The sequence below is a fragment of the Podarcis gaigeae genome, assembly GCF_964106915.1.
Source record: "Podarcis gaigeae genome assembly, chromosome: Z".
In the NCBI taxonomy this organism is placed as follows: Eukaryota; Metazoa; Chordata; class Lepidosauria; order Squamata; family Lacertidae; genus Podarcis; species Podarcis gaigeae.
Window position 1 is genome coordinate 24,201,685 of NC_139691.1, and position 24,205 is coordinate 24,225,889.

Genomic DNA, 24,205 nt, shown 5'->3' on the forward strand with positions numbered 1-24,205 from the left:
TTCCACCTTCTGCCTTCTGCTTATAGTTCATAAACACCTTAGCTCTGGTTTTGCCCTTCTAACTAACAGCCAGCTGAAAGAGGGGAGGCACCCAGAGCCACTTCCTTAGCAACTCATACTAAAGGGCCATCTCCAAGAAGCTAGCCTTGCTACTTCAACAATTGAATCCTCCATTAGATTTTAACCTTTGTTAGATCTAGGAATTAGAAGGGTCTCGGGCATGCACCCTATACCCACCCCCACCCTAAACTCACACCATTGATGCTCTTTAAAATATTGATATGGGTTCCCATATGGATTTAAAGCCCTAAACGGCCTCTGTCCTGTATACCTGAAGGAGCGTCTCCACTCCCATTGTTCAGCCCAGACACTGAGATCCAGCGCCGAGGGCCTTCTGGCGGTTCCCTCATTGTGAGAAGTAAGGTTACAGGGAACCAGGCAGAGGGCCTTCTCAGTAGTGGCACCTGCCCTGTGGAACGCCCTCCCAGCAGATGTCAAGGCAATAAACAACTATTTTACTTTTAAAAAACAACTGAAGGAAGCCCTCTTTAGGGACGTTTTTAATGTCTAATGCTGTATTGATTTTAATATTCAGTTGGAAGCCGCCCAGAGTGGCTGGGGAAACTCAGCCAGATGGGCGGGGTATAAATAAATTATTATTATTATTATTCCCACTTCCCTAGCAGTAGAAAGGTGCAGAGAGACTTCATAAACAATGGGGGGGGGGGAGGAATCAGCCTAAGGACCACCACTACCATGGGGGCCACATGTCTGTGGTGGGTGAAGCAGGAGGCAAAAGAGGCAGAGAAATTACTGTTACCCACACTCAGTGCAGGAAACTCTATTTAAACTATGCAAAAGTTAGAAGGTTTCTTTAGTACCATGCACATATCTGCATCCAGAGAAGCAAGAAGTATTATCACAGTTGAAGGGCACGTTCCAGTCAGGCAAAAGCACTGAAGGAGGGAGGGGAGCAAGGTTAGTGGGGCTGATGACGTAGAAAAAAGATGTAGCCAAGGGAGAATCCCAAGATAAGAAAATAAAAACAGAGAGAGCTGCATTTGGGCTCAGGCTGGAGGTTCTGCACCCCACCTTTATAGGATTAGCTGCCTTATTAAAAGAGTATTGGAGATTTGGAAGGTTTATGGTGCAAAGTCTGTAGTATAGGCTATAATTGACAGGTGGGGGAGATTCTCACTTTAAACACTGAGACCACAAGATGCAGGTGCAAGTGTCTTTGAGTGTCCCCCTTAAACTGCCCCCCTCCATATGAATGAGTGGCGGCTGTTCAATCATAAACCTTTTCCAACTAGATACAGCATTGACGTTTGCGAGAGAGAGTCTGGTTTATCCTTTCACTTTGTTTCTTTACACCCAGGGTGACAGGCAGCTGGTACTGATGCAATTACTTATTACATTTATATCACACCCTATCAGGGCCGTCTTTAGCATATGCATCACCGGGATTCAAAGATCCGCCCAGCACCCCCAAATTTAGTTTAGCCCCCAAATTAACGTTTATTATGTTTATGTCAGACGCTATGCTTACGCCTTATCTCTTGTTTACGAAAGAAGGGAGGAAAAAGAAACAAAGTTTTTTATTTGCTCATTTATTTACATTACACTTATACTTAAGTATACAACACCACCACACTTAAACTTATAAGTACTGTTTAGGCTCCTACTTAGGAGAAACGTCAGTCGTGTCAAAGGTGCCGCTGACCCTGCTGCCACATAGCAGCACATCTCAATAAAACATGTAACATAATATTTTGATGCAAGAGTTAATTTTGTGTGCACGGTGCAGTTGAGAATGACAATGTCGTCGTTGAGTCTGAAGTGCCACCGTTGTGAATGACAGTTGTTGCTGCTGCTGGTGGTGTGGTGCGTCTTTGGTAAATGAGCCACAAAGTCGAAAGACCTTTAGGGAAACAGTAGGTATACATTTTGGTAATACCTAGGTATATGTGTATTTTGTTTTTCTAGCTTGAGCAAAATTATTTATTATTTCATAACAGGTAGATAGTTAAGAGCTTAGGCAGCTTCAGCCGTGGGCACCTGGTGCCCCCCAGAATTCAGTGCCCGGGTGCCCCACACCCCTTGCACCCTCGGGTAAAGACAGCCCTGCACCCTACCTTCAATGAGCTGAGGGTGGTGTACATTGTTCTCCTCTGCATTTTATCCTCACAACAACCTGTGAGGTAGGTCAGGCTCAGATTGAGTGACTGGCTCAAAGTCACCTAGTGAGCTTCATGGCTGAGTGGGGATTTGAACCCTGGTGTCCCAGGTTCTAGTTGAACACTCTAACCAGTGTTCCCTCTGCAATGGAAATACATTGCATCAAACCACCATGGAGAGCACTGGGTCCAGGTGATCTGTGTACCCCCTCGGACTGCTGCCCAGGTGCTAACTGGAGGTGGACAGCTTCAAGTCCTCCTCCCCCACACCTTCTCTTCTTTGGACTGTAACTTCAAACAGAAGACTGCACACTTTAAAACAGGACACAAGACCCCGCTATGCAAGCACTCACAACACCAGTAAGAGGCAATGGGCTGTATCCAGTGTTAACGCTATAGTAAGGCTGTAGACCTATTGAAATGAATGGACCTAAGTTGGTCATCATGGCCATTAATTTCAATGGGGCTTCTCTAAGTAGGACTTAGCTTTGTTGTGTTGATTTCTATCTGCTTTTGTTAATTTATGAATGTTTATCTTCACATGTTAATATGTTATATATGTTTTGTGACAGATGTTCTTTCTATGTCAACGACAATGGTACTGTATCTTTAATTTTCTCAGAAGATACTAGCCTTTACTGCCTTTACTGTCCACAATATAAACCAGTTGCGAGTGGTAAGAATGAAGAATGTTTAATTTAGAAAAGAACAGTCTCTCCTCAGGGAAAAAATGTTAGTGTCATCGCAAACCTTGTTATTATAAAATGCTGTAGAATAAAAGATAGGAGTAGACTTAGTTCTTTGTTGCTGGGTTCTCCATGAACATGAATGTCCCTGAGTGAGCACTTCTACTGTACAAGTGAATGGCCTTTATCTATTTCCAGGGGGTGGGGGGTAAAGTTTTGTACTTTGATTATCTAGTTCTCATTGTATGAAATGCTTCTCTGTGCACAGAGTCAGGTCCAGCCTCAAGACATTTTGCTCCCTATTGCAAATCTCAATTTGATGTACCTGACTTTAATTGCCCATTGAACTTATGGGCAAGAGGCTAGCATATGGGACTCAAGAGGGAAGAGGGGCAGGGCTGCTGCTGCTGCCGCCGCCACACCAGAATCTGCCACCTGAGGCAGCAACCTCACTCCACCTAATGGTATAACTAACCCTGCACATAGTGTATTGCACCCCAAAGGATACAAAGAGTACAAGTTCTCTCTCTCTCTCTCTCTCTCTCTCTCTCTCTCTCTCTCCACACACACACACACACACACACACACGTAATAATGATGGGCATATTGTTAACAGTGGGAAAATTAGAGTGTGTGCCCCTAGTTAGACGTAGAGCTGTTTTTTTAAAAAATCACTTAACATACAATTAAATGCACTTCTACAAGAGCTTGTCAGAGTCTCTTATGTTACACAGCACTAACACTCTGTATAGAAACAGCTTGAGAATACTAACACTGACGAATCTTAATATCCCATGACACAACTAGGCTGGACTATCTATTAGCACCTTCAGGTTCTAGGGGAAAAAACAACTGTTTACTTGCAAGAATGATACTCTTCAAAATATAAATTATGACAGGAACAAGGGGCATTGTTGACAGTGGTGTGATCTGCAGAAAGACAATGAAAAGGCCTGGGTTGGAAATCCACAGACTGAAAGCACGGAAGGAGACATCTGGGCTCATAGCAAGCTTTGCAAGCATGCAGGAAGGGGCCCAGTTCAATTCCCAATTCCAGGTAGGGCTGGGAAAGACTCATGCCTGGAACTCTAGAGAGTCACTGCCAGTCAATCAAGACAAAACTGAGATAGATGCACCAATGGTCTGACTTAAAAAAAGGTAGATTCCTGTGCATGAGAAAGAGCCATAGTTCTGTGGAAGAACAAATGGCTTGCATACAGAGGCTTTGGCTTCAGTTCCTATCAGCTCCAGGTAGGGCAAGGAGAAATTTCCCCTTTGAAATCCTGGAGAGCTGCTGCCAGTCAGTGTAGACAATATTGAGCTAGATGGACCAATTGTATAAGACAGTTCCCATGCATGTCACGCCTTGCAGGACTGAAGTGACAAAGAAGCATTGCCAACTTTTAACTGGCTCTTCTTTCCGTGCTTCTAGCAGCCATTTGATCTGCAGCTATTTACAGTGGTACCTCAGGTTAAGTACTTAATTCGTTCCGGATGTCTGTTCTTAACCTGAAACTGTTCTTAACCTGAGGTACCACTTTAGCTAATGGGGGCTCCTCCTGCCACTGCGCTGCCAGAGCACAATTTCTGTTCTCATCCTGAAGCAAAGTTCTTAACCCGAGGTACTATTTCTGGGTTAGCGGAGCCTGTAACCTGAAGCGTATGTAACCCAAGGTACCACTGTACTCTATATACAGTAGGTAAATCCAATCTATATATATTGTAAATGTATATCACTCCAAGGAGATCATGGTTGTACACAGGGTCCTCTCACCTTCTCCTCCTGTTTTAACCTTGTAACAGGCAGGTTAGGATAAGGGATAAGTGACCAGCTCAAAGTCACTCAGTAAGAACTTCATGGTTAAGTGGGAATCCTAGTTATGACATGTGTGAACATGCTGGGAATGTAGGCTTGGGAGAACACATCTTTGAGACTATACCCAAAATCTTCCTGACACAGTGCATGCGGAAGGTATTGAGGCATTGCTCCCAGGGGACAGGCTGTAAGTTGCCCCCGATGCACTACCATAATGCAGCATGCTCAACATGCAAGCCTAGTAGACCTTCATCTTGATATTGGTTGTTTCGGTACTAACTATAAAAATGATCTTCCTTCAATTGGCTTTAAAGTGCTTTGTTTTTCAGTTTCCACATTTTTGTCATTTTGCTGGGTAGAAATTGGTGGAGTACAGCTGATGGGACTGTAGTTACCTTACCTGGTTCATGGACAGCAGAATTTAAGTGTCCCCCAAGCCCTTAGGGAGGGGACTGAGGATTTTGAAAGATCTGGTAACTGATCTCCCACATTTGACCCTTAGGCTTCAGCTTCTACTTCAGACCATTGCTGTTTTTGGGAAAGTTTTATTGTTTTACTGCTGTTTTACTGTGATTGTTTTAACTTTTATATTCTTGTAAACCTCCTTGGAAGCTCACTGAGCTGAAGAAGACTGGCCTTTTCAATAAGTAATACATTGGCCTCAGAAGCCAGTGCAGGACTTGCTGTGGCACAGTAACTATATTTATTTACTTACAGTGGTACTTTGGTTCTCAAACACCTCGGTACTCATACAACTTGGAACCCAAACACTGTAAACCTGGAAGTAAGTATACCGGTTTGCAAACTTTTTTTGGAAGCCAAACGTGCTCTCTTTTGAGTGTTACACTTCCATTTTGAGTGCCACACTTCCGTTTTGAGTGCCACGTTTCCGTTTTGAGTGCCACTTCCATTTTGAGTGTTACGCTGAGGTCTGTCTGTTTTTGCTGTTTATTTTGCTTTTTTGTTTCTGCTGCTCTTTATTTGTTTTTGTGACTGTGTGGAATCCAATTCAGCTGATTGATTGATTGATTGATTGATTGAGTGACTGCAGTACATTGTTTATTGCTTTCATTTTATGAATCAATGGTCTCGTTAAATAGTAAAATTCATGTTAAATTGCTGTTTTAGGGGTTGTTTTTAAAAGTCTGGAACAGATTAATCCTTTTTGAATTTGCTTTCTATGGGAAAGTGCACCTTGGTTTAGAAACGCTTTGGTCTTGGAACAGACTTCTGGAACGGATTAAGTTTGAGAACCAACGTACCACTGTATTTTGTTTTAAATATTTCCAACGGGGTACTCCTTGCAGTACATTCCTGTAAATAATATCTACATGAAATAAGCAAGGCAATAAAAATGTATATATTCCTTAAAGCCCTAATGCTAAATATTAATATTAAATGAAGACAATGTAGCAGCTACAGAAAAGTATTGGACTATCCTAATGTTGGTGGTGAATCATGGTATAAAAGCAGAAATGTTAGAAGTGTGTAAGAAAAGGTTTTGGGGAACCTCAAAGCAGGGGTAGCTAACTCCTCTTCTCAGGCCCTGATTGGGTCCCCAAAACAAAATTTTATGCCACCTCCCCCCAAGAGTCCAATAATTTTGCCAGCGGAAGCAAAAACTAAACAGACTCAGTGCTGTGGTTAGCAGAGTGATTTAAACCAATCTACCAAGCCCGAGTCTTTATGGTGTAGAATCCCATGGCTTTGGGAAGGTTATTGGTTCTCGCTTCTGTAAGGAAACATTGCAACAGATCTGCCCTAATGTCAGGAAGCAGGAGAACTTCAATACTGTACTGTAGTTGTGCGGATTTATGAACAACAGATCAGCAACTCAGGGGAGCAGCTAGGACTTGCTGCACAAGGCAGCCATTGCAGTGTAGTGGCTAGAGTGTCAGACTAAGATCTGGGAGATCAAGGTTCAGATCCCCACATAGGCCTTGGGCCAGCCACTCACTCTCAGCCTAACCTACCTCGCAGGGGTGTTGTGATGATAAAATGGGGTGGGGGGGAGAGGAAAACTGTGTACACCACCTTGAGTTGCTTGGAAGAGAGGTGGGATATAGGTACAGTGGTACCTTGGGTTAAGAACTTAATTTGTTCTGGAGTTCCATTCTTAACCTGAAACTGTTCACAACCTGAGGTACCACTTTAGTTAGTAGGGCCTCCCGCTGCTGCTGCGCTGCCAGAACATGATTTCTGTTCTCATCCTGAAGCAAAGTTCTTAACCTGAGGTACAGCTTCCAGGTTAGCGGAGTCTGTAACCTGAAACGTTTGTAACCTGAAGCACCTGTAACCTGAGGTACCACTGTATAATACATAATACACAGGGAAGACTAAAGTTCCAACCAGTTCCTAGTGACCCACACACCAAGAAAGAGGATGGGCATTTGTACTGGAGAGAAGGCGCATCTGTTAGGCCACACACACTACAGATGGGGATGCAACACTCTCCTGCTCTAATCATCCTATCAGATCTGAAGAAGTGTGCATGCACACGAAAGCTCATACCAAGAACTAACTTAGTTGGTCTTTAAGGTGCTACTGGAAGGAATTTTTTTTGTTCATCCTATCAGAAATACCCTGATTCCTGCTTGAGCACATGTGTGAGTGTGGGTTGGTCACATCCATCTGTAGCCACAGCCAACCTTTGGGTATTGAAAGACATAACACATTTTTATTATGGCATTGATGGAGATGGATTGATTCTGTAAATTAAAATTTAAGCCTTCTGTCCCATGTGTGCGGAATATGAGAATATGTGAAGCCCTTTTTAGCAGAGTAAAACACTTATGTGCTTTTGCAGCATTAGGCAATTTCACGTCTTATCCCTGTTTACTTGTGATCTGCTTACCTTGCCCTCGTTTGCTGCCATTGTTAAGAATAAACTTTTGTGGACTAGAAGCAACCTCATACACAAGTGTACAAGAGCGCCTTTGATTCCATTTGTGAAATGAGAGAGGTGGCAATGTCTGAATAATATCCTAACTTCATTTTCAGAGCCAGCTTTCCCGCCTCTAGTTCAAAGCAATATAGCATTTCTCGTTTTGAAAAAAAGGCCACAGCTGTTGGTTCCCTTAAGATTGCTGATGGAAACTGAAAGACACTTACAGATGTTGCCCAATTTTGTTTGAAAAAACCCTCTAGCACCGTGATCTGCTTGCCTCTGCGCCATAAGCACAGAAGGACCTTTCTTCAGTGAATGAAGCTACCATCATAGCTGTCAACTTTCCCCCCCTTTTTAAGGGAAATTCCCTTATTCCGAATAGGATTCCTCGCAAGAAAAGGGAAAAGTTGACAGCAATGGCTACTATGTGTATTCTTAGTAAAATAAACCTAAAAACGCAACCCGTCCCCCTTGAGCACGCGCTGATTGGTCCCGCCATCCCCCGGGAAACTCTTTGCGGGGCTGGGGTGTGTGTGGAAACCCCTTCTAATAAAAGTCCCTATGGACTTGTGCAGACCGCCTGCTTTAATTATTTAAATATTCCTATTACATTACATAAATGTCTCGCCGCCACCACACACACACACGACATCGCTCCAAATTATTTGTGGTGGGATTCTGGCTAGGGCAGGTGAAATTGTGTCTTGCTTGGCAACCCCAAAACCTGCAAAAGACGATCGCGCTGAATGCGGGTGGGAGGAAACATCAGACATAGATGCAAACCAACCACTCGAAGCAGAACCCGAGAGCGACGGCAACGTGAGCGGGAGGGAAGTTAAGAGCGTGACACCCACTGCTGGAGCCATGGCAACTGCAGCGAGCGGCCTTCGACAGGCGGGCGGGCTGGGCTTTGATTCAAAGCCAAGCTGCATTTAGGTGAGAGGCTCGCGGGGGGGTTGAAAACAAATGCATGTAGCCAGTCTATCTCTGGCGTTTCCTCGTCTTGGGAAAAGGAGGCCCAAAACGCCTCCTCCCCCCCCCCTCTTATGGTGTCTCCCCCCTCCTGCATCTAAGAAGAGAAGCTCCCCCTTTTTTCAGAGTTATCAATTAGCTCTGCGTTGCTGTGCTAGGATATAGCAGCTGCTTAACCTGGCAACCAGCTGCCCAGCATATTTCTGCTGCTTTTATTAATACTGGTCTACCTTACAGGGGTGTTGTAAACATAGGAGTGCTGCCTCGTACTGAGTTAGGCCGTTGGCCCATCTACCTCGGTATTATCTACACTCTACAGTTCACCAACTGGCAGTGGCCACCCCACCCCTGGGGTTTCAAGCAAGGGTCTGCTGCGTTTTGAACCTGAGACCTTTTGCAATGCCCCTGAACTATGTGGCCCTTTTCTCATAGGTCCAATGCAAAACGAGTGGTGAATAGTAATAGTTATCACGGTCACGTATTTGAAAGGTTCAGAATGCTTTGTACAGTGGTACCTCAGGTTACATACGCTTCAGGTTACAGACTCCGCTAACCCAGAAATAGTACCTCGGGTTAAGAACTTTGATTCAGGATGAGAACAGAAATTGCACAGCGGCAGTGCAGCGGCAGCGGGAGGCACCATTAGCTAAAGTGGTGCCTCAGGTTAAGAACAGTTTCAGGTTAAGAACGGACCTCCGGAACAAATTAAGTGCTTAACCTGAGGTACCACTGTATACAGTTAAAAGCAGCTCTGTACAGGCAACTCCCCATCTATGTGTGTTAAATGCACTGTGCATGCACGCATCACCATGAATCCAGAAGTGGCACGATAAGACCCCAAAAGAGCGAGAAAACAGCAAAAAAACCAAACCAAACCAAACAAGAGAAAGTGCCTAGCAGTCCTTTGCACGTGCAATCTTGGGAGCCCTTGTACCAGTACCTTTGAGACTTGTGGAGAGCTGGAGTTAGAGCACGGAGGTTTGGAGGGAGCAGTTGTGGTGTTTGCAGGCTTTTTCTATGGTGTTCCTGATATATACGATTTTTCTTAAATGTGTGGTCTTTGAAGCTGTTGACCTAACTCTTAGTCCTTATACCCAGGCAAAACATATGTAATCCTGAATACACTAGGGAATAAGCTTCACTGACCACAACAGAATTTGCTTCTGAATGAAGAAGCATCAGGATGTGCTGTCAGGATATGTAACTGCATCTGTGCAGATCTCACCTGTCCCTTTGTTGCCATAGCCTGAATTTAGATTGCCTGCTGAAGTCACCCAAGTATTCTAATTTGTTCCCGGCTATAAATTTGCCTGAAGTTGTCAGGAACTTGCCAAGTTGGTCCTTTTTAAACATGGACAGAAGGTAATTTCTGCTGTGCTGCTAAACTATGCTTGGGTGCTTAAATAAAATAAAAGAGCATTTATCCAGTGTACCTTCTGGATACATGATAGTCCTGATAGCATCATTGAAGTAAAATGCGTTTGTGCTTGTTTTAAAAATATGGGACCTTATCTTCTCAATTCTTTTAGAGGGTTACTTCTTTAAGTATGAAGGTTTTTGCTTTTAAAATTAGGCTATCAGTGTGCAAATATTTCTTTTAGAATATGTAATTTTTATCATGCCAATGTGTACTAGAGGCAGTCTGATCTTAGTTACAGAAAAAGGAATTGTATTTCCTTGCTAGAGTTAATTGTTTTGCTTGTGGTGGTGGATTTTTTCTTTTCTTTTGATACTGGTCTGTCTCTGTAAAGAAAAAAAGCTTAACAAAATAGAATCTAAAGTACCTGCCAATTTTTCCGGACTTGTAGGATTTATAAGTACAGTGGTACCTCGGTTTAAGGACAGTACGGTTTAAGAAAGATTTAGTTTACAAACTCCGCAATACTGGAAATAGTGTCTTGGTTTGAGAACTTTACCTTGGTCTAAGAACGGAATCCGAACGGTGGAAGGGCACCGGCGGAAGGGCACTGGCGACGGGAGGCCTCATTAGGAAAAGTGCGCCTCGGTTTAAGAACGGTCCTGTATACCTGAAGGAGCATCTCCACCCCCATCGTTCAGCCCGGACACTGAGATCCAGCGCCGAGGGCCTTCTGGCGGTTCCCTCATTGCGAGAAGTGAGGCTACAGGGAACCAGACAGAGGGCCTTCTCGGTAGTGGCGCCCGCCCTGTGGAACGCCCTCCCATCAGATGTCAAAGAGATAAAGAATTACCTGACATTCAGAAGACATCTTAAGGCAGCCCTGTTCAGGGAAGTTTTTAATATGTAATACTGTACTGTTTTTAACACTGATTGGGAGCCGCCCAGAGTGGCTGGGGAAACTCAGCCAGATGGGCGGGGTATAAATAATAAATTATTATTATTATTATTATTATTATTATTATTATTATTATGGTTTAAGAACGGACTTCTGGAACCGATTAAGTTCGTAAACCGAGGTACCACTGTATTAAGCAATACATCTTTTTTAAAGCTAGGGGTGGGAAACTGCTCTGAGTGCTCTGTCACTTGAAAATATGTTCAAGTGATACAACACCTTTTATTATATGCTTCTCTGTTACTCATCCATGTATTTGCAGACCTTATCTGTGACCATTATTTTTTTTATAAAAATAATAATACTTGCAGCATTAGCCTGTTTAGTGTGGACAGGCAATTCCCTATTGATGTTCCAGGGTTACTGTGTCTTTTAATTAAAAGTTTTATCTAAGTATTTATGTAAAGTTTGCAGAGTAAAAAAAACAATGATAGTGATTATGACTTGTATTTGCATGTGTGATTTCAATTTCTGACGAGGAACATGCAGCAATTTCTCACCCAAAAGACTCATGCTATTGTCACTCACTCTGATATCTTCCTAATACTAGGCAGAGGCTCTTAATTTTCACAGGCTTTAAAGCTTTTCAACCTATTCACTTTTATGGTTTATTTATGGGGTGCTGCTTTAATAGAGTTACTGTTTTGTGTTTTGCTTATTTTAATGCATTAATTGTTGTATCATGTTTTAAATATTTTATTGTAAGCTGCCTTGATAATGTATTTGTAGGGCAGAGTATACATCTAAAATGTATTTCACAAGTTCTTAGGATATACATTGGCTGCCATATTGTTTTTGATTCAAAATTATTGAACCTAAATGGCTTGAGACTGGGATACCTGAATTACTGTCATATTCTGTAAGAACCAAATGGCCTTGGTGCCCTAGTTGTGCAATTCAGTGCCAAGCAAATTTGTCTGGTGTCATGATTACGTACTGTCTTTTCAGTATCAGGCAAACTTCTTTTTACCTGTGCTTTCAATGCACAGTACAGTGGTACCTCAGGTTAAGAACTTAATTCGTTCCAGAGGTCCGTTCTTAACCTGAAACTGTTCTTAACCTGAGGTACCACTTTAGCTAATGGGGCCTCCCGCGGGCGCCACGCCGCCAATATGTGATTTCTGTTCGCATCCTGAAGCAAAGTTCTTAACCCGAGGTACTATTTCTAGGTTAGCAGAGTCTGTAACCTGAAGCGTCTATAACCGGAGGTACCACTGTAATTTTACTCCTTCTGTTCCTTTTTTGTGCTCTCTCTTTTTTGGGGGGGGGAGGGGAGGGTGGTTATTCACATGTGTTAGGTGCTTTTTTAATAAGCTACATTAAGCCTTGCTTTAAGAGAAATTGGAGTATAACATTTCATAAAACAAATAATGACTGCATTGGGGCACAAGCTCCAATCCTCAAAAACATTTAGGTCACAATAAATAGATTGTAGTTCAGTTAGCCTTTCTCCCAGGTACACACAGCATTGTAGCCTTAAGTTTGTACCCAGTGTTAGTCATACTGGGAGTAAAACCATTAAAATTAATGAATGTGACTAACAGATCCATTAATTTCAATGGGTCTGCTTTGAGTGTGAATTTGGATGCAGCCATTAGTCTCTAAGATGCCACTTATTATTTTACTTTTTGCTACAACAGACTAACATGGTTATCCTCTTGGATTTTATTCATAAATGTGGGGGTTGTGCAATTAATCACTGGTGGTATTGCTGCATTTCAGACTAATATTCAGAGTTGATTGTTGACTGTTGTGCTGACAGTGTACAGAGTGATATTTTTCTATTAGCTCCCTAGTATTACATCTATAATAAATTTTGCATTGATTATTTTTAGTTGAACATCCTTGTAACTAGTTGGCCAGACAACTCTGGGACGCATGTATCAGAGAAGATGGACCTGAGGAGGCATTACAGCAGCTCCACCCCAGACTATTCAGAGGATACGTTTACATCTTTCAGTGAAGGAGAGGAGGAAACCTACAGACAATATGAAAATGACCCATTTGAATCTTATTACTCTGGAGAGGAGTCAGAATGCCGTGCTGTGTTGGATCTGTCTGAAAGCATATGGCAATCATCAAGTCAAAATGATGAAGGTGTGTTAGGTTTCCTATGCTTTTTATCAGTTCTTCATTCAATCCTATGATTAGTGGGAGGAGACTTAGATCAGCAAAAATGCAAAGGAAAGCAGAAGGGGGGAAGACAGAGAAAGGGAAATGTCATTTGCAGTGTTCACAGCAGAACACTCAGAATACTGGTTTACCAGGTCAGAATGTTATTTTTGCTGAAGACACTTAGCAGTACTGTACAGGAAGCATTATGCGCCAAGGAGGAAGTGTAGATGTTTAGTGGTGGTGACGGTAGGAAGACCTTCCATCTTCCATGTGTCTTGGGTTCACCTGAGTAAGTGCAGGTGATCACTAACTTCCCTTTGCTAGGGTGACAATTGTGGACAGACAAAGCTCTCTGCTAATGTAAGAGAAAGGCAGAGATGTAGGAGGCAACTAATACAGGAAAAGCTGAGGAATCCTGCACCCATTTCAGATTCTGTACTTGTGCCATCCTTTCACACCAGTGATAACTACTTGAGCAAAACAGTGCAGAAGGCTCTACACACATTTTCCTCATACAAGCCTGCTCTTAGTTCATGTTGTACAGCCAGACCATTCAGCCCAGGCTAACAGTGGCTGCATGCCCATGTGTTGCAGCAGCAGGGAAGGGTGGACATGGCAAGAGGTGGTAGCTATTCTGTATAAGCATTAATGTGAAAAGTGGATGACATGCCATCTAAAGAATATTTACGCAGAAGATTAGCCCTAATGAGTTCACCAGCACTCAATTTAAGGAGAGCATAGGATTGCAGCCCTACTGTTCATCCTGTGTACATTTAATTGAGCATAACATCTATTGTGCATGGAATGAATATGAAAATAAGAAGTGTGGGGGCTAAACTGGACCTGCACCTGGTTCTATGTCAGGTGGCTTTCCTTCTTTGATTCCTGTGATTTCCAGGGCATGTACATTACAGGAAAGTTGCCCCATGTGAAGGCCTGTTTATTCCTCCTTTGTGTGTGTGTGCAAGTTTTACTCTGTTCCAACACTGTCCTCCTACATACATTGCCTTTTCCCCCCAGATCAAAAATCAGACGTTTTGGAATCTGCAGTTGTAAGAGAATATTTAACTAGAAAATGGATCAGTCTCCTGAAAGAAAACAAAGCTAGCATTCGGCTAGCTAAACCTGCCATTGAATCAATTAACAGTGAGTCAGTTTTTAGATGTGACTTGTAAATCAATAAATCATTCAATCATTTATTCATTCATTCATTCATTCATTCATTCATGTAGTCCATTTGACTGTTGGACAGTCTGTACTCACTTCCAGTCTTCTTCTTCTTCCCTGCAAAGGATTTGAACATCATTTCTAAGTGAGGGACGTCCCGCAGGGATAGCAGCCTGCTGCCCAGCGCGCAGGGCGCCCTGAAGCAGTGCGCCCCTCGCGCCAGGCAGACATCCGCAGTGTGGGGAACCCTGAAGCAGAGTGCCCCTCGCGCTGGGCAGACATCGGCCAGCCCCACAAGCTCGGGGGACAGCGGGGAGGCGGAGCGCCGCCATACTGCTGTTCTCCGACCTGTTTTGGGGGGGAAATAAAGGGAATTTCCCCCCCTTTATTTCCCCCCAAAAAAACTAGGTGCGTCCTATGGGATGGAGTGTCCTATGAGACGAAAAATACGGTAGAACTTTTTGGACTGGTATTATATGGTCCCGGCAGCCGTTCCCAGTCACCAGTCTGGCAGCCTCACAGAGGATTGAGGAGATAAAAATCGAAATCCAGTTCTGCACCCCTGTGCTAGATGATTGACTGGAACTAGCTGCATGGAATGTGTCTTGTTGGTGGTGGACATATTTCCAGTGGCTTATTGTATATTTATTAGGGTTGCCATATGTCCGGAATTTCCTGGTTATAGCTGGTATTCAGCCCTCATAAACAGCGTCCGGGTGGAAATGGCTAAAATGTCCAGGAACATCTGGACATGAGGGAGTCCATGTTGGAAGTGTAGATTTTGGCAAATTTCATTTAAAAAAAAAATAGCTCAACACCCCGCCCCACCCCATTTTTGAGATTTTGCAGAAAAAGTTCAACAGCTTTGGACAAACTAAAAATGACTTTGCCCATTCTAAAAGAAAGCTAAACAATTTTGTGTTGTGTCCAGATTTTCACTTTTTGAAATATGGCAACCTCATATTTATGGGTACATAAATCTTGATTTTAAAGCCTCTAGAGAAAGCTTTGACAACATGCACCAACCTACAGAATTCTACCTTCAAAAGTGTTAGCATAGGTTCCTTGGGTTGGCTTTCTGATCTTCTAACAAAAATTCTATTAAATTGTGTTATGTTTGGGTCAACCAATATAGTCTTAAACACACCAGTAGCATCTTGAGAACGCTCCTTTGAAGACAGAACAGTAACAGAACAGTGAAATAACTGCATATGCTTTTATATTCTAAAGCCCCAAAATGCATCCCTGGGTTTTAATAAATGCTGGAATCTACAGCCACAAGAGCCTCTTACAATTTGTTTTATCCACTTGGAATTGGTAGGGACAGCTTCTTAATCGTTTTTATGCATAATTGAAGATTAGCTGCAGGATACTTAAGGCCTACTCACTAAGCCCAGGAAAACATAGCAAAGATTATGGGATAATACATACAGTGACTTGCGATCTCGATCACACGCTGTCTGTACAGTGGTACCTCGGGTTAAGTACTTACCATAATTCGTTCCGGAGGTCCGTTCTTAACCTGATACTGTTCTTAACCTGAAGCACCACTTTAGCTAATGGGGCCTCCTGCTGCTGTTGCGCCGCCAGAGCACGATTTCTGTTCTCATCCTGAAGCAAAGTTAACCCGAGGTACCACTGTACAAGGAATGTGAAATACAATCAACACAGGCTGGCTTATTTGTAAATCCCATTCAATTCAGTGGTCTTGTACTAGATCATTACTTGGATAAGGTCTATAGCTTTCTTTTTAATTCCATTTTTCAAATGACCCTCTGGGCCCTCTCCTGGCACCAGCTGTTCATTGGGAAGGGTGGGGAAACCGTTTCTGCAGAATTACCTTCCTTTCAAATACAGGTAGCCATTTACTTTCAAAGGCACCATGCGCTCGTGAAATAATGTATAATTGAAACCCATTGAAAAAGGCTGCAAACACCCCACTCTGCCCCCATATTGAATGTGCGTAAACGGGGGGGGGGGGGTGCCTGTATGCATAAAATAGTCTCTGCAGCTTGCAATTGCAGCCATATAATATCTGGGATGCAGTTGAATTTTGTGGTTTGATGCTTTAAGTATCTGTTAGACAGGGTTTGCAGTTCAGTAGTTAGTAGACATTATTTGTATTCTTCTGCTGAGATTGTGGAGTTCTTTTTTGCCTTTTGCACAATTGTTGCAGATAAAAAAGAGTGTTGGAGAGTTTTAGTTTCTTTTTTTTACAAACTTTGTAAAAAGTCTGCACAATAAATGGCAGGTGAAATTTCAGCATTTTCATAGAACTGTAGAGTTGGAAGGGACCTTGAGGGTCATCTAGTCCAACCCCTCAATACAGGAATCTCATTTAAAAACAAACAAACCAGAAAAGCACTAGCATTGTATATGAATATAATTTATTTAAGGTTGACCAATGAAAATAAAATTTTAAAGAATCTAACACACATAGGATCTTTATAAGATAAAAAGAAATCAGAAAGCAATTACAACCTTCTAAGAGAAATTGCAGTGTTTAGAAATTTTGCAACTTGCTTTGTAAAATAGCAACAACAATAATTAGAGGACTCTTAAAATCATCCTAGAGATTATCCTGTCCACCATTAAAGAATACAATGACTACATATAAACAAAGCATGAGGCACTACTCTGCCTCTTCTTTATTACAAAGAAACTATATGCTATTTACACGACTTCTTACAGCTACCCTCTAAAAACATTGAGGATAAGGTATTAAACTTTGTTATTAAAAAAAAGTTTTCCTATATTTCAGAAGAGATACCCAGTTTGAATAAGGTACTCCATTCTCATAAATAGAGGCAGGTAAACCCTGCACCCAGGGCTTGGACTGCCAAACTTGTCAGCAGTGCACCTGTGGAGCTAAAGGTCCCCAGATGAGCACAGCTAGGGCTGTGAGCATGTGGCCCTCTTGCAAAAGCCCACATCCTACTGGTGGTCTGTTCAGGAAGGGGAGAAAGAAGCCCTCTCTCATCTGTCATCCATGGATGAGCTGTTTTGGTTATTATCTATATGTATCCAAAGCCCCAGCTGTTTAACACATAATCTGTTGGATTAGAGCCTAATAGCTGCCTAGAATTATTTTCTGAATATTTTTTCATATATTTTCCTCATGCACATTGTAATTTCTGATTTAAAAGGAGTCAAATTAAGCAATTATCTGAAACTGTTTTCATTAATGTCTGCATTGAGGGTAATTCTTGTGTCACTTTTATTTACCACATTTCCATTTTCTTTTAATTACCACAAATTCTGCTGTAATATCAAGCATCTAATTATTCTTTTGAAACACATGCTTTCCCCTTTGTTCTAGGGCTATTTATTTTCAGTTGTTTTCATGGAGAGGCTTGTAGTCTGCATAGAGCGTATTGTACACTCCGAGTTGTGGGAATACTAATTCCTGATGACAGGCTGCACAGATGGGAGTTGGAGGAGTCTTTTCCTGCCTCTTCAAGTAGTCATATTTATATGTATGTATTTTTCTTGCTGGTGCAATATTGACAGAAATTATTGAGGTATCTGAGGAAGAACTGAGTGCTCTACAATCCTTTTGTGCCATCAAAATAAATCAGCTCCATAATACACCAAGCCCAATGCCATTGAAGAGGAGCAAGCATAATGAACAGAGGCACGCATTCACTTCAGAGAAGCCGTTGACATTTGATTTGAATTGCACAGTCCCTGATCAACTACTGAACAGACTCCGTCTGAAAAATATCAAGGAGATACTGAAACAGGTACTAAAAGAAGGAATGGATCTGTCTTTAGTTCCAGGGAATGTTCCTGGCAAATGTTGATTATCTTTGCTAATACAGATGTTGAGACTTGACTGGTACTGATCCTTTTATGTATATTGTCATTAAATGACAAAGTTCTTTTCGTAACACTGAAACTAAAACATGAGGTTGGGCTTGTTTTTTCCTTGCATTACTAATTCAATCCATATTTCAACCAAACTATTTTTGTTTACCATCACATGATCTCACAAAACACATTAATGTTTACATAAGTGCAACTCAGCTCTCTTAAAGTTTTTTAACGTTCATGGTATTGGGAGTTTGTTTGTTTTTTAAAAATAAGGCAAAGCAAATTTGTGTTGTGATTAACATAATTAACTCAAGTTCTTCTTTAGTGCCTTTTTTGTTTCAGACTACTCTTGAGTATGAGCAGGGGTACTCTGTGATGTCATGATTCCAAAAAGATGGTGATGGTGGTGCAAAAATCGTTCATTCCAAGTCTTGCTCATGTAATTTTGTGTGAAAGATTAATTGCCCCAAAAGCACTATAAGAATGTGTCCTTAAAAGAGGACTTGTACCCAGATCAGCAAAACCCAAGCCCAATTCTGTGTTTGATTGGGAAGCCAAATAAATGCAGTTATGAGTTTCAGGGATGCCCTTGAAGGATGTTCTGTCTTCTGGCCACATCCTCTGTTCTTCAAAGAGGCCTCCTTTTCACAGGGATGTGGTGGGATAGATGAGATGTGTAAAACACAGTGTTACCCAGTAAATACGCATTAACAGCTCTGTGGTATTTGATATGTGGTTGTCTTATGCAGGAATTTGATATGTAATTGTCTTATGCAGGAATCTTATGTGTAGGTCTTATGTGTTCATATGGAGGACTTTGGTAAAATAAGCCTAACTTGCTTATTCTTGGTTTAGTAGTGAACCCACATTAATGCATGGCTTATAACATTTAACCTCACAACCCACATAAGTGGGAATATGTACTTGAACTGTGCAGCAATCTGTCCTCCAGTTTTGCCCTGCAAAAAAAAGACTTAATTCTTCTGCCTCATTCTCAGGGCACTTTACAGCGCAGTCCTAACACAGTATAAACTGTGTTATTCCCAAACAAGCATGTGTAGGATCAGAAACTTAATAAGTGTTTCAGGAATTCTTTACAGTGGATCCCTTTTTTAAAAAAGTTAGTCTTTTTGATACCTTTCGGTGGCCAAAAGTTTTGGGCATGTTTGCTTACTACAGGAAAAGATGGGTACATACCAGCCATTAAAATACAATAGCTTCAAAAGAATAAGACCAGCCTTAAGTGAAACAGAGGTAGTCTGACTACATGGGGTATTACATGGGGGAAAACAAATGTAATTTAATTTAAAAAGTAACTTGGACATGGTTATTGATCTCATTCTGTGGGGAAAGATTTTTCATTAAGTAGTTTGCATTACCTTGGAGAGCATGGCATGTATAAAAGTTAGACATAGACAGTATTTTAATGATTTTAATAGCTATTTCTTACTTTGTTCTCAGGTAGCAGACACTGAAATGCATCAACCTTCACAATGTGCCCATTGCACCAAGAAAAGAGCAGAGCTGGCTGATGATGCTTTTCTCAGACGATGGAAGGCCTTGATGGAAGAGGTTTTACTTAAAGAGAAGTTGGAAGACTACATGTATACCAAAGTAAGTCAGGATTTAGGTGTAGAGAGAGGCATTTTAACAGCCTAACAAATAAATATAGATGAATTAGCTTCCTGCATCTCAGGGGGTTTAACTAGATGATCCTCAGTTGCCTCCCAACTCTACAACTCTATGATTCTATGAGTATACTTATTTACAAAACTTTGGATTGCCCCAGGTGTCCATGCAAACCTTTTTTTTTTAGTGGTTTATGGCAGACAAAGCAGAATAAAAAGAAAGCAGCTCCCTTCCACTTTGCAAAGCTTTCCTGTTTAATTCTTGTTGGTGGTCCTTGTTCCTGTCAGTTGCATGCAGTTGCTCTCTCTTTCTGTTTTCCTCTTTTGCAGCATGTGGAAGATTGACACTTTACTTTATTGCACAAACTTCATGAACAAAACATCCCCCTTGTTTCCTCTCTGCTTGCAAATTTTGTTCAGGACTCGGAAAAACTGGCTTTTTTTGTTTTTTTATCTTGGTGAAAAGGTTGTGCAATTTCCCCATGTGCAAATTCCCAATTGCACTGCTGTACTTATCAATTCTATGAGGGACGCAGGTGGCACTGTGGGTTAAACCACAGAGCCTAGGACTCAGAAGGTTGGCAGTTCGAATCCCCACGACGGGGTGAGCTCCCGTTGCTCAGTCCCTGCTCCTGCCAACCTAGCAGTTCAAAAGCACGTCAAAGTGCAAGTAGATAAATAGGTATCGCTCCGGTGGGAAGGTAAACGGCATTTTCGTGCGCTGCTCTGGTTCGCCAGAAGCGGCTTAGTCATGCTGGCCACATGACCCGGAAGCTGTACGCCGGCTCCCTCGGCCAATAAAGCGAGATGAGCACCGCAACCCCAGAGCCGGTCACGACTGGACCTAATGGTCAGGGGTCCCTTTACATTTACTTTACTTACCAAGTCTAGCCTGTATTGATAGCTTTAGGGCAGCCTTCCTGAACGTGGTGCCCTCCAGGACTGCAGCTCTCATCACCTGAGCCAGGACAGCTGAGCAGGAGACTAATCAGAGTTGTAGCCCAAAATAGCTGAAGGGCACCAGGTTAGAGAAGCCTTCTCTAGACATTTCCTGGGATGCTCCAGCCAGTTCCTTCTCTGTGGTCCAAGCCCCTGTTTGGGAACCGATTTAACTGTTCTATTTCCAAATAGCATTGCTTTTATTTCCATTTCTTTTTTTCCCTAACCCCATTTCCCCAACACAACCATCCTACTGAAAATTCTACTGCAATCAGTGCAGTAGCATTCTACAATATATAAATGGAGAACACAAGAAGAACTCAATTACGGTTACTATGGGCACAGTCTATGAACAAATGAACCTGGCATGCAGCAAGTCTGCCTACTTGAGCCTGTTTCTGTCCTCATACTAGCAGCGGTACTTCCAGGTTCTAGGCAACGGGGCTTTTCTAGCCCTGTTACTGAGAATAACTTTTAATGGAAGGCACCAGGGTTTGGACCTGGGACCCTCTGCATGTTCTCTTCCACTAAGCCTTGCTGTCTCCTTGGTACAGGGATTTTGTTGATAGAAATTTTGTTTTTTCATGCATTTCCCCGCTGTGTTTTCTTGCTGATGCTTAAAATGTATGTCACTGTCCTGGATAATAACCTGTATTTGCTTAATCAGTTTTATATTGCTTTCACAATATATCCAGAGTGCTCAGGGTAGGAAATAGCAGTCATACATTTAATGGAAGAGTGGGTGTTCAATAGAACTCACTGTGCTGAATGTTGTGTCTGGTATCTTATTCATGGCACATGAACAGTACATGAATTATTCACGGTACATGAATGTTACATGATAGTAATATTATAAAATACTTTCAGTACTCAAAGCATTTTGTGTACATTATCTAGTTGCTGTATTTAAGGCAACCCTGTTAAGTCAGCTTTATTGGTTTCTTTATTTATTTGTTTAGGAGTATTTGTACCCCGCCTACTAACCAAAGTTTTCATGGCAACTTGTAGTATATATTCAAATAATTAAAATAGATGGTGATACAGAAGTCACTACAGTAGAGCAAAGCTTTGTCAATCCCCACTGCTGCTCTTCTCCAGCATTCCAGCAAATGCCATTCAGCAGCTGAACCTTCTTGCTGTTGAAGAGGCTAAATGTCAGTCACATACAGGCCAGGATGTCCTCACTGGGTGGCTGCTACTGATGTCTCTCCCAGCCCTGGCCCTGGGTGCCTCCCTCCCAGTTCTCAGCTAGAAGGTCAAGCAGTCTTTAATTCAGTCCATGTATCTTTTGGTCTAGGGGTTTCAGGACAACACTTGAAGGGGTTCCCTTCATGGGGCTTGTGGCGGCCTTCTTGGGAGCCTTGGTCCCATGTTGCAGATGGGATGGGCACTGAAGCTGAGAGCTCCCCTAGTGAGCTCATGGAAGAGCAGGGTTGGTGAACCAGTTACCCTCTAGGAGTTATTTGACTTCAACTCCCATCAGCTCCAGCCAGCATGGCTCAGTGGTCAGAGATGATGGGAGTTGTAGTCCAGCAACATCTGGAGGGCCACATGTTCCCCATCCCTGTGATAGAGACAAGATTCAAACCAGAGACTTCTGGATTCATAGCTTAGTTTCCTAGTCATTATGCTGCAAAGATGAATAGAATTTCATTTGTTCTTCCATACTCTGGAATTAAGGCATATGCATGGAAATTGCAGCTATAGAGAACATTACTACATTAAAAAAAAGTAATGGCAAGAAGCTTTTGTCCGAAGGAAAACCTCTCATCACATCTTTCTCTCCTTCTAGGATTCTCTCACCCTCATTGGAGAAATACACAGATGTCTTCCGAAGCTGTCTGAGGATCCCAGGAACATATGGCAGGAACTAAATGAGAGAGGTCTGAAAGTATAACACCTAGATGGGTTAGAACATTGATCAAATCTGCACAAACTGAGCTATGCAGGATATATTGGACAAACTATTTTCTGGACAGATATGCCCCTTGCAATTGATTTGGTTTCTGGGGTCCAACTCTGCATCCTGTCCCAGAGTCAACAGAGCAATATGCTGCCATCTAACTAAATATTTTTTTCAGATTATAAAATGTAGTTTATTCTCATTATCATTCTGATAAGCCATAAGTATGGTTTTGGTGAGTTTCCTTTCATGATTTGGGAGCTGTGCACAGTTGCTTCTACCTGTAAGGAAAACAAATGGCTTTTTTAAGGCAGAGAGATATATAAGGAAGATTAGGTTTCAACTCAGTCTGTGTCTGCTGCTACTGCTTAAATTGAAAGCTGGAGCCCCAGGTAGAAGGAGAAACAGTGGAGCAAGAGGAAAGTTCCAAAGGAAGAGCAGAAGAGGTTAAATGGAGTGGGTTTTCTCTATCTTTCTGAAAACACTAACGATATGAACTGGAATTAATCCATTACCCCGAGGATTCCAAGACAAGAAGCAGAGATATTAAAAAAGTAATGTTAGTTTGTTGAACAAAGCAGTTGACAAAACTCAAATAAAACGTTCAAATGCTGTTCTTACATTAGCTTTGTTCAATGTCAATTGTTTTTTCCTGTTGTGAAATGTGCAGGGAATATGATTGAAGGGCAGAATAATAACATAATAATTGTCTCTCGAGACAGATGGATGCCAACCAAGTCCAAAGAAAAGAGGTTTATCTGTCTCTACAAGGGATAAAAGCTCTGAGGTGTGTAGCAAAATCAGAATGCCTGCTGCTGCTGGATACACTTATCCACATATTGTATGTATGAGACCAATCATGGGTGGACCTGGACTAAGGCAATAAGTGTACCACCAGGGAATGGGTTTGGGAGAATGTGAGGCTAATGTCCAATATCAAGACGAAGGTCTACCAGGCTTGCGTGTTGAACATGCTGGTGTATGGAAGTGAGTTGTGGGCAACTTATACCCACCAGGAGTGACGCCTCAAAGCCTTCCATATGCACTGCGTCAGGAAGATTTTGGGCGTCACAAGGCAAGACAGGGTTTCAAACAAGGATGTGCTCTCCCAAGCCCATATTCCCAGCATGTTCTGTCTCAGCAATGTCTATGCTGGCTTGGTCATGTCCACAGAATGGAAGATGGAAGGACCCCGAAGGATGTGCTCTGCAGGGACATGGCTTCAAGCACCAGTAACTCTGTGTTACAAAGATGTCTGCAAGTGTCACATGAAGGCTAGTGACATTAGCCTCTTGCAGACGATAGTGCCTGGAGACAGTCAGTCTGGTTGTGTATCCAGCAGTGACCAGAGTAGGAATGACCGCTGGGAGGAGCAAAGAGAGAAGAAATGCCATGGTGCATCTGCAGCAACACAACCAGATGCCTTCATCTGTCCCAGCTGCAACAAAACATGTCTCTCATATTGGTCTGTACAGCCACAACAGGTGCTGTAACTCTCCCAACAGTTTGACTTCACCCCTGAAGACGCACTGCTCCATTGCCTCCCAAGACAGATGAATGCCAAGAACAAGCAACATTCTGCACAACTCATCTTAGTACAATATTCACATAGTCCCTTTTCACTTGCAGTAATAGCAAGATATTCCTCATCCAGGTAACAGAAGGAAGAAAATACCCTTGATGTTGTGGCATGGTTGCCAGATACCAGTAACTGAACCTTGGCTTTTTGCATCCAATACATGTTTATCTACCACTGAACGTTACAAACAAATGTCCGTTTTTAATAT

General features: G+C 42.3%; 1 protein-coding gene across 5 annotated transcripts in view; it reads left to right on the forward strand.

Annotated features, from left to right (window-relative positions):
* Window positions 1-23,040, forward strand: part of LOC310836745 (uncharacterized protein C8orf48) — a 161,909-nt gene extending 138,869 nt beyond the window's left edge. Inside the window, exons 1-7 of one of the 5 annotated variants that reach the window (XR_014560189.1) lie at window positions 8,360-8,502; window positions 12,689-12,950; window positions 13,989-14,114; window positions 17,646-17,878; window positions 19,410-19,562; window positions 22,308-22,543; window positions 22,611-23,040. Coding sequence is in view for 3 of the 5 variants with exons in the window: in XM_083722536.1 (XP_083578662.1) it covers window positions 12,746-12,950; window positions 13,989-14,114; window positions 17,646-17,878; window positions 19,410-19,562; window positions 22,308-22,412 (822 nt within the window). In the remaining 2 variants the exon portion in view is untranslated. Of the gene's footprint in view, window positions 1-8,359; window positions 8,503-8,950; window positions 8,971-12,688; window positions 12,951-13,988; window positions 14,115-17,645; window positions 17,879-19,409; window positions 19,563-22,307 lie in introns of those variants that run through there. The other 4 variants (XR_014560190.1, XM_083722536.1, XM_083722535.1 and 1 more) reach the window with 4 other exon arrangements.
* The last annotated feature ends 1,165 nt before the right edge of the window (window positions 23,041-24,205 follow it).